At 44.4% G+C, this 14,846-nt stretch overlaps 1 protein-coding gene across 3 annotated transcripts in view; it reads left to right on the top strand.

Moving 5' to 3' along the window:
• Positions 1 to 14,846, top strand: part of FBXO36 (F-box protein 36) — a 102,508-nt gene that overhangs the window by 79,178 nt on the left and 8,484 nt on the right. For 2 of the 3 annotated variants that reach the window (XM_010837021.1, XM_010837020.1), the window contains exon 3: positions 3,821 to 3,993. In XM_010837021.1, the coding sequence (XP_010835323.1) occupies positions 3,821 to 3,993 (173 nt within the window). Of the gene's footprint in view, positions 1 to 3,820; positions 3,994 to 8,649; positions 8,791 to 14,846 lie in introns of those variants that run through there. The other variant, XM_010837022.1, reaches the window with a different exon arrangement.

The following is a 14,846-nucleotide window of genomic DNA, read 5'->3' as shown; positions in this document are numbered from 1 at the left end:
GGAGTTTCAGCTTCAACATCAGTCCTTCCAATGAACATTCACGACTGATCTCCTTTAGGATGGACTGGTTGGATCTCCTTGCAGTCCAAGGGACTCTCAAGAGTCTTCTCCAACACCACAGTTCAAAAGCATCAATTCTTCAGTGCTCAGCTTTCTTTATAGTCCAACTCTCACATCCATACATGACTACTGGAAAAACCATATCTTTGACTAGTCAGACCTTTGTTGGCAAAGTAATGTCTCTGCTTTTTAATATACTGTCTAGGTTGGTCACAGCTTTTCTTCCAAGGAGCAATCATCTTTTAATTTCATGGCTGCAGTCACCATCTGCAGTGATTTTGGAGGCCCCCCAAAATAAAGTCAGCCATTGTTTCCACTGTTTCCCCATCTATTTGCTATGAAGCAATGGAACTCGATGCCATGATCTTAGTTGTCTGAATGTTGAGTTTTAAGCCAACTTTTTCACTCTCCTCTTTCACTTGTGCTTCATCCAGCCCAGCATTTCTCATAATGTACTCTGCATATAAGTTAAATAAGCAGGGTGACAATATACAGCCTTGATGAACTCCTTTTCCTATTTGGAATCAGTCTGTTGTTCCATGTCCAGTTCTAACTGTTGCTTCCTGACCTGCATACAAGTTTCTCAAGAGGCAGGCCAGGGGGTCTGGTATTCCCATCTCTTTCAGAATTTTCCACAGTTTATTGTGATCCACACAGTCAAAGGCTTTGGCATAGTCAATAAAGTAGAAATAGATGGTTTTCTGGAACTCTCTTGCTTTTTCGATGATCCATCAAATGTTGACAATTTGATCTCTGGTTCCTCTGCCTTTTCTAAAACCAGCTTGAATATCTGTAAGTTCATGGTTCACATACTGCTGAGGCCGGGCTTGGAGAATTTTGAGCATTACTTTACTAGCGTGTGAGATGAGTGCAATTGTGCGGTAGTTTGAGCATTCTTTGGCAGTGCCTTTCTTTGGGATTGGAATGAAAACTGACCTTTTCCAGTCCTGTGGCCGCTGCTGAGTTTTCCAAATTTGCTGGCATATTGAGTGCAGCACTTTCACAGCATACTGTCCTCAAGCTCATTCAAATTTCCGCTACTTGCCAGTTTCAAAGCCATTCCCACATTCTAGGTTTCCACAACAGTTGCAAGTACCTTATTGTCTACGGTTGTGTAATAAATTACCCCCAAACACAATGGCTTAAAACAATGTGTGTGTTTGTGTGTGTGTGTGTGTGTGTGTGTGTGTGTGTGTATGTGCACACATTCAGTTGTGTTGACTCTTTATGACCCCATGGATGGTAGCCCACCAGGCTCCTCCGTCCATGGGATTTCCCAGGCAAGAATACAGGAGTGGATTGCCATTTCCTTCTCCAGGGGATCTTCCTCACCTAGGGATCAAACCCTCTCCTCTTGTGTCTCCTGCACTGGCAACTGGATTCTTTACCACTGCACCACCTGGGAAGCCCTAAAAAATAATAAACGTTCATTAACTCAGAGAGTTGGGTCAGGAATTTGGGAGCAGCATAGCTCAGCCATTCTGCTCCAGGATCTTGCATGATGTCGTCTGAACCCCAGTCATCAGAAGGCTTGGTTGGCGCCGGAGGATCCAGTTCCACCATGGCTCACATGGGGACACACACACACACACACACACACACGGCTCTTTCAGGTTCCTTCCCCACAGACCTCTCCACGGTGCTGTAGTGTCAGGTCATGGCCCTCGATTTCTCCGAGAGTGAGTGATCCAGGACAGCAAGACAGAAGCCCCGATGTCTTTGGTGAACCAGCCTTGGGATATTTTTGCAATTCCTCTTGGTTACCGAGGCCAGCCCTCATTCATGGTGGCTGGGAACACACAGGGGTGTGAATCCAGGAGGAGAGACGCAGGGTCTCTCTGGAAGGCTGCTTGTCACACACTCCTACACAAAGGAATTTTACTCTTCACAATGGAGTTTGTTCTAACCTTGTTTTCCTTATTTTAAAAGGTTGGTGACCTGTTGGCTATAAAAACAAAAAACATAAATATGCAAAAAAATTTTTTCTAAGTGCCCCCATACCTGTATACTTTGAAACTACCCTGTTACATACTTAGGGGCTATATGTCCTTTTATAACTTTATCTTAACTTTTAACTGTCATAACTTTATATCTGACAGCTTTTATAACTTTAACTTAAAAGACCTTATTGTTAGAGACCTTCTGTTTTTAAAAAGTGCTTATTTATTATTTTGACTGTGTTGGGTCTCAGTGGAGGCACACAGGGTCTTTGTTGCAGTGTGCAGTCTCCTCGTGAATTGACGCTTGTGGGCCTAGTTGTCCGACAGCACGTGGGTGGGATCTTAGTTCCCTGACCAGGGATTGAACCCTCAGACCTTGCATTGGAGGGAGGATTCCTAACCACTGGATAACCAGGGAAGTCCTGGTAGAGACTTTGTAACGTACATCTGAACATGTGCTTTGAGCGTTCTTTCCTGGCATTTTAAAATGTTCAAATATCTCCAGTTATTTTAAAGAAATTTATTATACTCAAGGTTTTGTTTTACCAATAAGTAAGTGCCTCTTTTTCCTTCTTATTCTGCTGGTGAGCCAGGGGTTCCCTGTGAGGATGAGTTTTTGAGGGGTTATTTTCCTCCCAAGAAAAACCTTGGACTTTAGAAGGGCTTTGAATTAGAAGCACTTGCGATTTAGAAGCAACTAAAACCCTTAATGCCTCTAGAAAGCTGGACTGACCAGTTTTGGAGAGAAATCTTATATGGCTGGTTCTTCAGGTTAGCACAATCAGAGCTTTTACATAAATATAGCCCTCACCTTACATCCATTTTGAAATTGGAGAGTCATCAACCTCTAGGATCACCCGTCTGCCTGCTTATGCAAGGAGCCCGGTATTCTTGACAGCTTCATCCCACTTACCCTGGAAGGAATGTTCCATGTTGGGAAGGAAGTGTCCCCAAATCTTGGACACTTAGTCCCCTGTACAGAATCCATTCTGTCATTCTGAGAGAAGTTCTCTAAAAAGGCCAGACATGGTGGTGCTTTTGGAGGCAGAAGTGAAAAATGAGCTTCAAGAAACAAAGTCTCCAGTGCTGGAACCGCCGTGATCCACGTGCATAAAATCCTCTGTTGTAACCCCATTTTTCTTTCTCATAAAAGGGCGGTAGCCTTCTTCCCTTCTTTCTTCCTCCCATCCATTCGCTCTAGATTATGAAAAAAATTACATCAGTGAAACAGAGTTTATGATAAAAAAAAGATTGCAAAATACAGATAAGCAAAAGGAAGAAAAAAAAATCACCCCCTGGATTTAACCACTCATAATTCACAATTTCAAGGGAATGAAAAAACATGAAGAAGGAAGTTTGGTAGAGAAACAATGTATAACAAGAAGAGAACAAAAATCGATCAAAATTAAGGGCTATTAAAGTGTTTCACACCAATTTGGGGGCGGAGGGGTAGGAAAAAATGACATGGAGCAGCATTCTGCCTAGTCTCGGCGACTGGGAGGATGAAGATGGGGATGACATGAAGAGTAGTTAAGTCAGTTGTCTGGACTGGAATTTGGTTCATTCCATCACTGTGTTCAACACTGAGTAGACCTAAAAGATTTTGATCTCAGGGCAAAGGCAGCTGTTGGAAACAAATACTTTGTAAATACATACCACTGGTCCCAGAGACAGCTTGGTGAAAGTAGGAATGACTCAGCAAATCTAACATTGCTCTCAGGGGCAAAATGCCTCAAAGCTTGTCTTACTGATAACGATCATAGTTTTTATGTGACTGCACATGATAACCATGTTGTTTTGTTGGCTTTTTTGAATTACAGTTCAAATTGCCTTAATATTTGGTTCAAGAATATTAGACTATGTCTTCAATTTATGTGAAGGTAAATTTGACTTCCTTGAACGGCTCTCAGACAGTTTGCTGCTGAATATCATTTCTTACCTGGATCTTGAAGACATTGCCAGGCTTTCTCAAACATCACGCAGATTTGCAAAGGTAACAAATTATTTTGTGTCTCTGTAGAATTGTCCTTGTGCTTCCTCAAAATTGTTTAATTTCATTTCAGGTTTTCTTATTGTTAAATATAGAAGTGGTTTGTCATTTACATTTATTTCAGCAAGCATTTAGCATTTGTTGAATTCTTATTTATGACAGATGCTGTCCTAGGCACAGAAGCAACAGAGTTGAAAAGACATTATTCTTGCACTTGAGAAACTTACAGTCTAATAGAGAGCCATACAAGTACAAATCATTACAGTGTAGTGTTAGCAAGTCAACAAGGGAAGTGTGAAAAGGCACGAAGAGTACAAAGTGATTTCCTCTGCCTGGTTTCACAGAAATGGGTTACTTTATCTGGGTTTTGAGGGGAAAATAGGGGTTTGTCGTGTGGTCTGGCCAGCTAGGGATATTCCAGGTCAGAGGGGCATTCCAAGTCCAGGCCGGAACTGGGCAGAGGCATGGTGGCATAAGAGAAGAAGGCAAGTAGTCATTACTCCCCATCCACTTCCATTTCTTCCAGTAAGACCCCTTTTCTGAATTACCTGTCCTCCCACTATGGTGATTCTCAGGCACTGCTCATTGTAGTGCCTGTTTTTTGCCCCATGCCCCAAGCTCGTCAAAGCTCTCTTGCTAACTCTGGATCCTCAGCAGAAGGATACAGGAATGGAAAACACAGTGGTGATTTCAACTAACATTAGGACTTTGATGCAACTATTATTAGTTCCTCTCCCTAGATCCTGGTTCCTGCCCTTTCAGCCATTCATTCTAGAGTGCTGCTGTGTACTAAACACACACATACTATCCTTCCATTATGGGGCTTCCCTGGTGGCTCAGTGGTAAAGAATCTGCCTACAATGCAGGAGCTGCAGGAAACGTAGGTTAAGTTCCTGGGTTGGGAAGATCCCCTGGAGGAAGGCATGGAAACCCACCTCTAGTATTCTTGCCTGGAGAGTCCCATGGACAGAGGAGCCTGGCAGACAACAGTACATGGGGCCACCAAGAGTCAGACATGACTGAAATGATTTAGTATGCTTTTGGGCTCAAGTTGGACTTCCATCACAGCTCAGTTGGTAAAGAATCCACCTGCAATGCAGCAGACCCGGGTTCGATTCCTTGGTTGGGAAGATCCTCTAGAGAAGGGATAGGCTACCCACTGCAGTACTCTTGGGTCTCCCTTGTGGCTCAGCTGTAAAGAATCCGCCTGCAATGTGGGAGACTTGGGTTCAATCCCTGGGTTGGAAAGATCCCCTGGAGAAGGGAAAGGCTACCCACTCCAGTATTCTGGCCTGGAGAATTCCATGGACTATATAGTCCATGGGGTCTCAAAGAGTCAGATACAACTGAGTGATTTTCATCATCATCATCATGGGCTTAAGTTAATCAGAGTTGGAGTCTGTTGTTTGCAACTGAAGAACCCTAACTCAGTATTTAGCTGTAATGTACCAGAGCAACGTCCTTTCACAAGAGAGTGTGCAATATCTCCCAAGGTGATTCAAATCATAATCTTATTATCTAAAAAGTCAACATTTTTTCCATAGTTATACAATAAAATTTCTTCATTTTTGTATATTAAGTTATACAGTATGTATTACTTAGTATACCCCTTTTTAGTACAAAAACATATATACTTGATTTCCCCCCCACCTAAAATGGAGGACCAGAAACAGGTATTATGAATAATCATCATACCGTATGTTTTTTTTCCACTTAAAAAAAAGGCATTAAAGTTAAGAGTTTTGTACTTGTTGCTGCTAGGAAGCTGATTATTCATATTTTTAAAGAAAGGAGGATTCTTGTTTGTTTGCTGTTTGGTTTTTTGTTTTTTAATGGATATGCAATTGACTCACTCTGTTAGCTCCAGGTGCATAGCGTGGTGACTTACTGTTTCTATACATCACAAGATGATCACCACTGAAGGAGAGTTTTAAGTGAATAAAATATAGGAGTGGGAATGTATGAAAAGCTTCTCCAGGGGCCTGGGTCTGTCCTGAAAGTCAGTGGAAGGATTTGATAGAAAGTAACAGCAGCTGCAGGAGCTCGAGGAATCGATTCCTCACGTGGAGCAGCTGTCTTTCCTCCGGGTTTTGCTCATTTCCATTTGCTAGTCCTCTCCCTCTCAGTGTCCTGCCATTATTTTAGCGCAATCTTGATAATAGCCTCCATAATTTACCCAGAGCTCTAAAGTAAGGCTTTTCTAGGTTGCTGATTTCAGCCCTCAGAATCCTTGCGGAGCAGAATTATTCCAAGATGGAACATGATCCAAGGCTGCTGCTTTTTTTTTTCTTTCTGTGTAATATTAACCTTTCATTTCTGTCTTTAGTCTGAATATTGTGGTCATTTGCCTATTTTCCCCTTCATTTATAAACTACTTTCATTTTTGTTTTTGTCCCATCAGTTATTACATTATTTTATTAAGAAGTCTTCTATTTAAAACTTTGGGGGCATTTTTCAGTCATGGAATTGATTTATTATCAATGAACATTTCCTGAGCACTGACGACATAGGAAAAAACCTTCTATACATCGAGGGCAGCCATGTGCGTACATCAGTCCCTGACCCCGAGGAGCTCGTCATCCTGAACTGGGGGCAGGTTTACTGGCCAATTATTCATGTCCCTGTCCCGCTCTTTCCTGTGGTCCCAGGGAGGGATGTCTCCTTCCTGTTCCAGGTCAGTGCCATCTGCCACCTGGTGCCAAGGTCTAGCTGGAGGGATTTCAGGTTGTCACTTATCTGCTTTTTCTTTTTTTTTTGAAAAGAAAAAAAAGATTTTATTTATTTCTTTTGACCGTGCTGGGTCTTCGTTCTGCACTCGGACCTTTTTCTCTAGCTGCAGTGAGCGGGGACCACTCTCTAGCTGGGCTGGGAGGGCTTCTCTTATTGCGGAGTGAGGGCTCTAGGGTGCACGGGCTTCAGTAGTTGTGGAGCGTGGACTCAGTAGTTGCGGCTCCCAGACTCGAGGGCACAGGCTCAGTAGTTGTGGCCCAGGGGCTGAGTTGCTCTGCGGCAGGTAGGATCTTCCCAAATCAGGGATGGAACCCATGTCTCCTGCATCGGCAGGCAGATTCTTGACTACTGAGCCACCAGGGAAGCCCTTTTTCCTCTGTGTACTTGTTGTTATGTGTATTTTTGCTTTTTATTTATAAAAATTTTAGATTTATAAAAGTGTTGTAAAGATGATGCAAAAGGTTTGAATATGCCCTTCACCCAGCTTCCCCTAACCTGGGACATTTATCAGAACTCGGCAGTTAATGTTGCTCCAATCTATTAACGAAACCACAAACTTGATTTGTATTTCATCACTTTTTCCACCAACGTCCTTTCAGTGTTTCACAATCCAATCTGGGATACTACCCTACATTTAGTTCTTATTTCTAAATCTTTCAATTGTTTTTTCCTCTCAGTATATTGATTTTTCTCAAGTCAGTCTCATCCTTCACAAAACAAAAACTCTTGACTATATTCTTATTAAAAAAATTTTTGGCTTCCAACACTGCACAGCATATGGAACTTCCCCAACCATGGATTGAATTTACGCCTTGATCCCTGGGTTGGTAAGATCGCCTGGAGGAGGAAATGGCAGCCCACTCCAGTATTCTTGCCTGGAGAATCGCATGGACAGAGAAGCCTGGTGTGCTACAGTCCTTAGGGTCGCAGAGTCGGACACAACTGAAGCAACTCAGCACGCACGAAGTGGAAGTGCAGATTCTCAGTCACCAACCACTAGGCCACATGGGAAGGAAGTCCTCTCGGCTCTATTCTTATTCAATCTCTTTTCTTCCCTGTTTGGGGAAAAAAAAAGGATTTACATGTCGGTTCACACTCAGCAAACCAGCATCATTCATCCGACTGAGATTTTATAATCCCTGAGAAAATGGGAACAGTAAGGGTGTGTCCAGGTGACAGTGTAAAGAATCCGCCCTCCAATGCAGAAGATGCAAGGGATGTGAATTTGATCCCTGGATCGGGAAGATCCCCTGGAAGAAGAAATGACAACCCACTGCAGTATTCTTGTCTGGGAAATACCATGAACAGGGGAGTCTGGAGGGGCTACAGTCCATAGCATCGCAAAGAGTCAGACATGACTGAGTGACTGCACACACACACACATACACAGGTGGTAACAATATAAATTTGTTTCATATAAATGACTATTCTTTAACAGAGGTCAGCCCTTCCTACTGGGGGGAGATTTAAAATATCCCTTCTTTTATAAAACAATGGTATTAAAACATGATAATTTTAGCAAATTACCCTTACTTGGAGAATTACAAAGTGAGCAATCTTCTTTTGGTTCTTAATTGTTGTTTTGTTTGATTTCCAAAAATTTCACTGGTCTTATAACATCCAGAATTCTGGGAATCCCTGCTCTTCTGTCTGCCCACCCCTCCTCTCTCATCTCCCCTCTGTCCACGCCTCCTAATATCTCTGGCCTCATTCACAGTAACCTCTCGGTTGTCACATCCAAAGGATGAGGCCTCCCACTCCCTGACCCGTCTCTGCTTCCAGGATTCTCTGGCGGGTTTCTTCCTGGTGGCTTGCTTGCTGATTCATTGGCTAAACCTTTCATGCGGGCTGAAGGGGGCTTTCTAAAATACACGCTGGTCATGTCATGGCCCTGCTCAGTGACCCTTAGTGATGTGCCATTTTTTTCAGAATGAGATCCAAAGTCTTGGCTGGCACTTCAAGCCGCTGCGTCCCAGCCCCTGGTTCCCGCCCACAGCCCCAGCAAGGTAGACGGTGCGCTGTCCTATGTGCTCAGCTTTCTGTGCCCCCAGGCCTTTCTTATGTTGTTCCCTTCAGCTCAGACGGTAAAGAACCTGCCTGCAAAGCAGGAGACCAGAGTTCAATCCCTGGGTCGGGAAGATCCCCTGGAGAAGGGAATGCCAACTCACTCCAGTATTCTTGCCTGGATAATCCCATGGACAGGGGAGCCTGGTGGGCTACAGTCCATACGAGTCGCAGAGTCCATGACTGAGCAACTAACACTTTCTTTTGGAGGAATGTCCTCCCTTCTGACACACCACTCTTAACTCCTGAATGCCCCCTCCCTTGTTTGGGTTTTGTGCTATGTCAATTTTGTTTTATTTTTGAAAAAGAAAATTGATTTACATTACAATAACCAGGTTGACAATTGAAAAAAAATTATGTCTTTTAATGTGTCGTAAAAAGTGATTTTCCCTCCCATTCTTGATCCTCATTCCTCTAATTCTCATCTCCAGCAACAGTCATGTTACCAGTGTCTTGTATGTCCTTCCAGAGAGAGTCTATGCACATGTAAGTGTGTGTGTGTGTGTGTGTGTGATGTGTGAGCATATAAACATATATACATATACACACTCTTTTTAAAAAGCATAAAAGCATATGGTAGCACTTTATATATTGTTCTCTGTCAGTGTTTTTATCTAAAACATATTTTAGATACTCTTTCATGTCTACATATAAATCTTCAATTTAGAAAAGTGATTTAAGTTATTGTCATGTGGACAAATTGTAATTTTTAAAACTAGATCCCTAATGATAGACATTCAGGTTGTTTTCCCTCTGCTATTTATAAATAACCCCCCAGACTATGGCCAGACCAGACTCTGCAGAACTGAATTTGCCTTGGAAGCATAAAGACACATGAGAGACACAGAGGGTGTGGGGACTCTGGGTGGGCGGGAGTCTGAGCCTGGGAGAGCCCGTGGTGCTAGCCCACAGCCAAGTCTGTAAGTTTCCACTTATCACACTTAATGCCACCAGTGATCAGGGCCATCTGGCTGCCTGGCCTTGCTCTGATTTTACATTGACCAAGCCATGGAGCCTCCAGGGATGAGCATCCAAAGGTCTGGTGAGCTGGAAGGTTGTATTTCTCTGGGTAAACCAACACAGAGTCATCCTCCCTATCGGTGCTGTTTAGTCATTCTGTGTGCTGTGTGCTAAGTCGCTTCAGTCGTGTCCGACTCTTTGTGACCCTGTGGACTGCAGCCTGCCAGGCTCCTCTGTCCATGGGATTCTCCAGATAAGAATACTGGAGTGGGTTGCCATTTCCTCCTCCAGGGGATCTTCCTGACCCAGGAATCGAGTCTGCATCTCCTGCATTAGCAGGTAGATTCTTAACCATCTGAGCCACCAGGGAAGCCCCTCTTCTTTATTGGAACTTGGCTCAGATGAGCACACCCTTGAAAGGTGGGTCCTGTGTCACGGGACACCAGAACATCACACTGAGGGCCAGCCCTGGGGTTGTGGTGGGCTCACAATGGCACCCCACTCCAGTATTCTTGCCTGGAAAATCCCATGGATGGAGGAGCCTGGGAGGCTGAAGTCCATGGGATCACTAAGAGTCCGACACAACTGAGCGACTTCACATTCACTTTTCACTTTCCTGCATTGGAGAAGGAAATGGCAACCCACTCTAGTGTTCTTGCCTGGAGAATCCCAGGGATGGGGGAGCCTGGTGGGCTGCCGTCTATGGGGTCACACAGAGTCAGACACGACTGAAGTGACTTAGCAGCACTGAGGTGAGGCTGCCACGTGAGACCTTCCTGGGGGCTGCTGAGGTCCAGATAGGAGGAGGTAGGTACGATTGTGACTAGCAAATGGACATATTTGTCTCGTCCCAGGAACTCAGGGACAGGCCCCCGTGAAACCCACTGAGGAAGAAAGTCCCTCCTCTGTCACGTTTTGGCCTGTGGAGAGCAGATATTCCCTCATGGTCCCAAATTCTCTATGACCTGTGAGTCCCAGGTCTGGCCAAGTAGGCAAGCCACCTGGGGAGCCAGTGGATACAGCCAGGCCAGGCTCCAAGCGTTGGATTGGGTAGTTCTTGGTGGACCCAGCAAGTGCATTTATTTACAACCCCAAAATTCTAAGCATCTGGGACAAGAATCTGACCACTTGCTATTAAAACTCTACAGATAAAATATCTCATGAGACTCTGAAAGGCTGGAAGCCTGGGGTGGGGGTGACAGGGTTGTTTTGACATCTCCACTGTGTACAGAGTGTGGGTGTTTAAATCAGCTTGAGACCAAGAGAGCTGGGTTCTGTTCTTCACTCAGTGACTCCCCACCATGAACCCTGGGCAGCCGCACCCGTATCCTCTCTCAGCCTTAACTTTCACATTGTAAAAGGAAAGATTTCAGCTATTAATAGGTACGTCCTAGGATCCCTGATGCGAAGAACTGACTCATTTGAAAAGACCCTGATGCTGGGAAAGATTGAGGGCAGGAGGAGAAGGGGACAACAGAGGATGAGATGGTTGGATGGCATCACTGACTCAGTGGACATGAGTTTGAATAAACTCTGGGAGTTGGTGATGGACAGGGAAGTCTGGCGTGCTGCAGTCCGTGGGGTCACAAAAAATCAGACACGACTGAGCGACTGAACTGAAGGATCCATCCCTTACAACTTCTGCAGTTTATGTATGTTAAGTTCATGCACCACCACCAGGGGGAGCTAAATCCACGATCAGCTATGTTTTGGATCCAAGTGGCTGGAATCAGAGTCAAGATGGGTCTTTTGTGTTTTGCACCCTGACATGCATCAAGCCAAAGAGCCCCAGGGTTTGGAGTCCTGGCTGGGGGTATTTTGTGCACCAACTTATAATGCAAAACAAAACTAAATATTTTCCTTATGAAATATGATGAGCCATAAATGAAGTTACACTGGTGGAAGTTTCAGCTCTAAGAATTCCTTCCTTTCCCCCTAAACCTCATCATTTTCTCCCATAATCTCTGTTATATAAGATACACTGACACCCTGAAATGTATTGTGCTGGGAAAGATACAATCATCTAGAGTTCATATTTTTAAAAGGAGGTTCAGATCTGTTTGTTTTTTTTTAATACTAAGAAATCTTTTAAGAGTTTTCCTTTATTGTTTATATTTAGAATATGTTGTAATCCGAGTAGAGAAACTGGACCTTGAAGGACTGTTGAAGGTGGGATAAAACAATGAATGACCTGCCTAACATCAAAGTGTCTGGAACGTTGTCAGTATCATAAGATTCAGTATTGCTGTTTAACAGTAACGTTCATGATGTGAATATAATAGTTTTTGCCTTTAATATTTATGCAGAAAGGGTCTTAAGTGATGATGCCCTATTATTCTATTCCTTTCTGTTTGTAATTCACTCTTTTCCTTTATTGGAATACGTTGAGACCAGCATGAAGTATGAAAGTAAAGACTATAGCCTGCTTTCTGCTCCAAAGTGAGTATAATAGTATCATGAACAGTGATAATGCTTACATGCTTTTCCCCTGCTCCAGAAAGAAAGCAGAATGCATGGGAGCAAAGCAGGAGCCCACCAAGGCCAGGCCAAGGGTGGTGAGAGTGGACTGCTTGGCCTCCTGAAGTTACGGGTGGCGTGGGTAGTGGCAGCTGGTACGACCAGTTGGGTCCACACACCAGGTGGGTCCATGGTGGGGGACATCAGTCAGGCTCATAGTCAGTTCACCTTCAGACAGCTGTCACATGGTGGCGGGAGCTCTCAATCCTGGTGCTGGACCTCCCCAGACTCCCAACCATGGTGACTGAACTGGCCCCCCAGTAGCTAGGTGCCCATGGGACCTTGCTTTCCGGTGTCTTCTCAGAAATGACTGAGGTAGCATGTGTTCCGTCTCCCCTTCCTCCCCATCAATTACATCTTTCCATGTACTTTACCTGTGTTACCCCCAGTAACTTTCACAGCACTAAAAGTTTAACATCATTTCCATGTAGTCACGGTAAGTACCACTTACTGAATATCTACTATATGCTAAGCATTGGATGTACATAATCCAGTGCAGTCCTCAAGCAGAGCTGTGGGATGGATGGGTAGAGACCACCCAGTCTTGATTATCAAGGAGGAAATAGAGACTCAGATAAAGCACACAAGCAATGAGCCGTGGAGCCCGGTGCTGTGCCCAGGCAGCCTTACTCAGTGGCCAGTGTGCTTAAATCACTTTATTCTGCTCCTTAGATGACCAAATGCAAGATCAGATGTGGAGACAGGCTTAGAGCAATAAGTAGGATGTCCAGGAGGACTTAATTATTAAGTGTCAGGGCCAGTGCTCAAATCAACTGTGTTTGCTGGTTACCTTGTCTACCTTGGTACCTGAAGAACGTAGGAAAAAGTTCTGTCTCTTAGAAGATGGAGTTAAGCATGCAAATGTGTTTTTTCACTCAGTTGGACAAGAGCTGCAGCGGGTAGGTCCCACAGTGACAGGCCGTGGCCTTGAAAGACTTTTCCTCGGGTCACATGGGAGCACCCATGAGCAGTAAGGCAGAAAAGGTCCTCACGCCTCAGGGCGTACCACTGTCCTTACTGCTGTGTGTGTGGTGCTTCGTCACTCCGTTGCATCCCACCCTTTGAGACTCAATGGACTGTAGCCCACAAGGCTCCTCTGTCCATGGGGTTTCCCAGGCAAGAATACTGGAGTGGACTGCCATTTCCTTCTCCAAAGGATCTTCCCAACCCAGGGATCAAACCTGGGTCTCCTGCATTGCAGGCGGATTCTTTACTATCTGAGCTACCAGGGAAGCCCCATCCTCCTGCTATGTTACTGTATACTTGTGATAGCTCAGATTCCTTTTTAATACATCTTTAGAATATTTACCTCTGAGGCATTTCTAATGACAGGGCTTCCCCAGTGGCTCAGTGGTAAAGAATATGCCAACAATGCAGGAGCCTCAGGAGGTCCCTGGGTTCATTCCCTGCATGGGGAGTATCCTCTGGAGAAGGAAATGGTAACCCACTCTAGTATTCTTGCCTGGAAAATCCCCTGGACGGAAGAGCCTGGTGGGCTACAGTCCATAGGGTCGCAAAGAGTTGAACATGACTGAGTGACTAAGCAACAACAACAGCATTTCTGCTGAACCAAGTCTGCAGCCTTGGAATTTGTACTGGTTGGTGGTTTAGTTGCTAAGTTGTGTCCAACTCTTGTTACCCCATGGACTGTAGCCTGCCAGGCTTCTCTGTCCATGGGATTTTCCAGGCATTTGTACTGACAGAATGGATAAAATCAGAAGATGGCCTGAGTCTATAGCAGTTTCTCATTTCATTGATGGGATTCCACAAAGGTGATCCATCCTCAATGAGTTTCACTACAAGAAGGACCCCCGTCATTATCTTGTGAAGGAGTCAAAGCTTGTAGTCATCCTTAAATTGCAGTTACGTATCAAACACTAGAAAAGTTCAAAAGTTTTCACTACTCATCATATTAGGTTAGAGATTGTAACTTGGGGCACAAACCACCCTAAAACTCCAGTGGCTTGAGACAATAATAGATGTTCATTTCTCTCATGATTCATACCCACTGGAGGCTGACAGGAGGCCCTGCTCCACAAAGTCCCTCAGGGATTCAGGTTATAAAAGGCATCACTGTCTTGTAACTGAACATCTTTTACATAGCTGTTCAAGTCAAAGAGCTCATCTTTAATTCTTCCTTTTCCTCCTGCTTCTCATTTAATTCACTAGCAAGTCACATGAACCCTGCCTTCAAAATATATCTACAGTCTGATCATTTCTCAATCATTTCTCACCTCCTACCTTGCCACTACCTGTTACGCACCCTCCTTATATCTTCCTGGATTTTCCAGAAGGAATGACACAGTAGATTTGCTTTCACCTGGGGAGGATAGCAGCGCACTTCATCGTTTTGCCTGAGTACTATGTCAGTTCTCCAGCTGTGAGTCATACTTACATCACAGAAATATTGACTCCTATACCTTCTTACCGGAGAAGGCAATGGCACCCCACTCCGGTACTCTTGCCTGGAAAATCCCATGGATGGAGGAGCCTGGTGGGCTGCAGTCCATGGGGTCACTAAGAGTCGGACACAACTGAGTGACTTCACTTTGACTTTTCACTTTCATGCATTGGAGAAGGAAATG

This window comes from Bison bison, unplaced genomic scaffold (genome assembly GCF_000754665.1).
Source record: "Bison bison bison isolate TAMUID 2011002044 unplaced genomic scaffold, Bison_UMD1.0 scf7180017864068, whole genome shotgun sequence".
Classification (NCBI taxonomy): Eukaryota; Metazoa; Chordata; class Mammalia; order Artiodactyla; family Bovidae; genus Bison; species Bison bison.
This window is presented reverse-complemented; position numbering and strand designations above follow the sequence as displayed.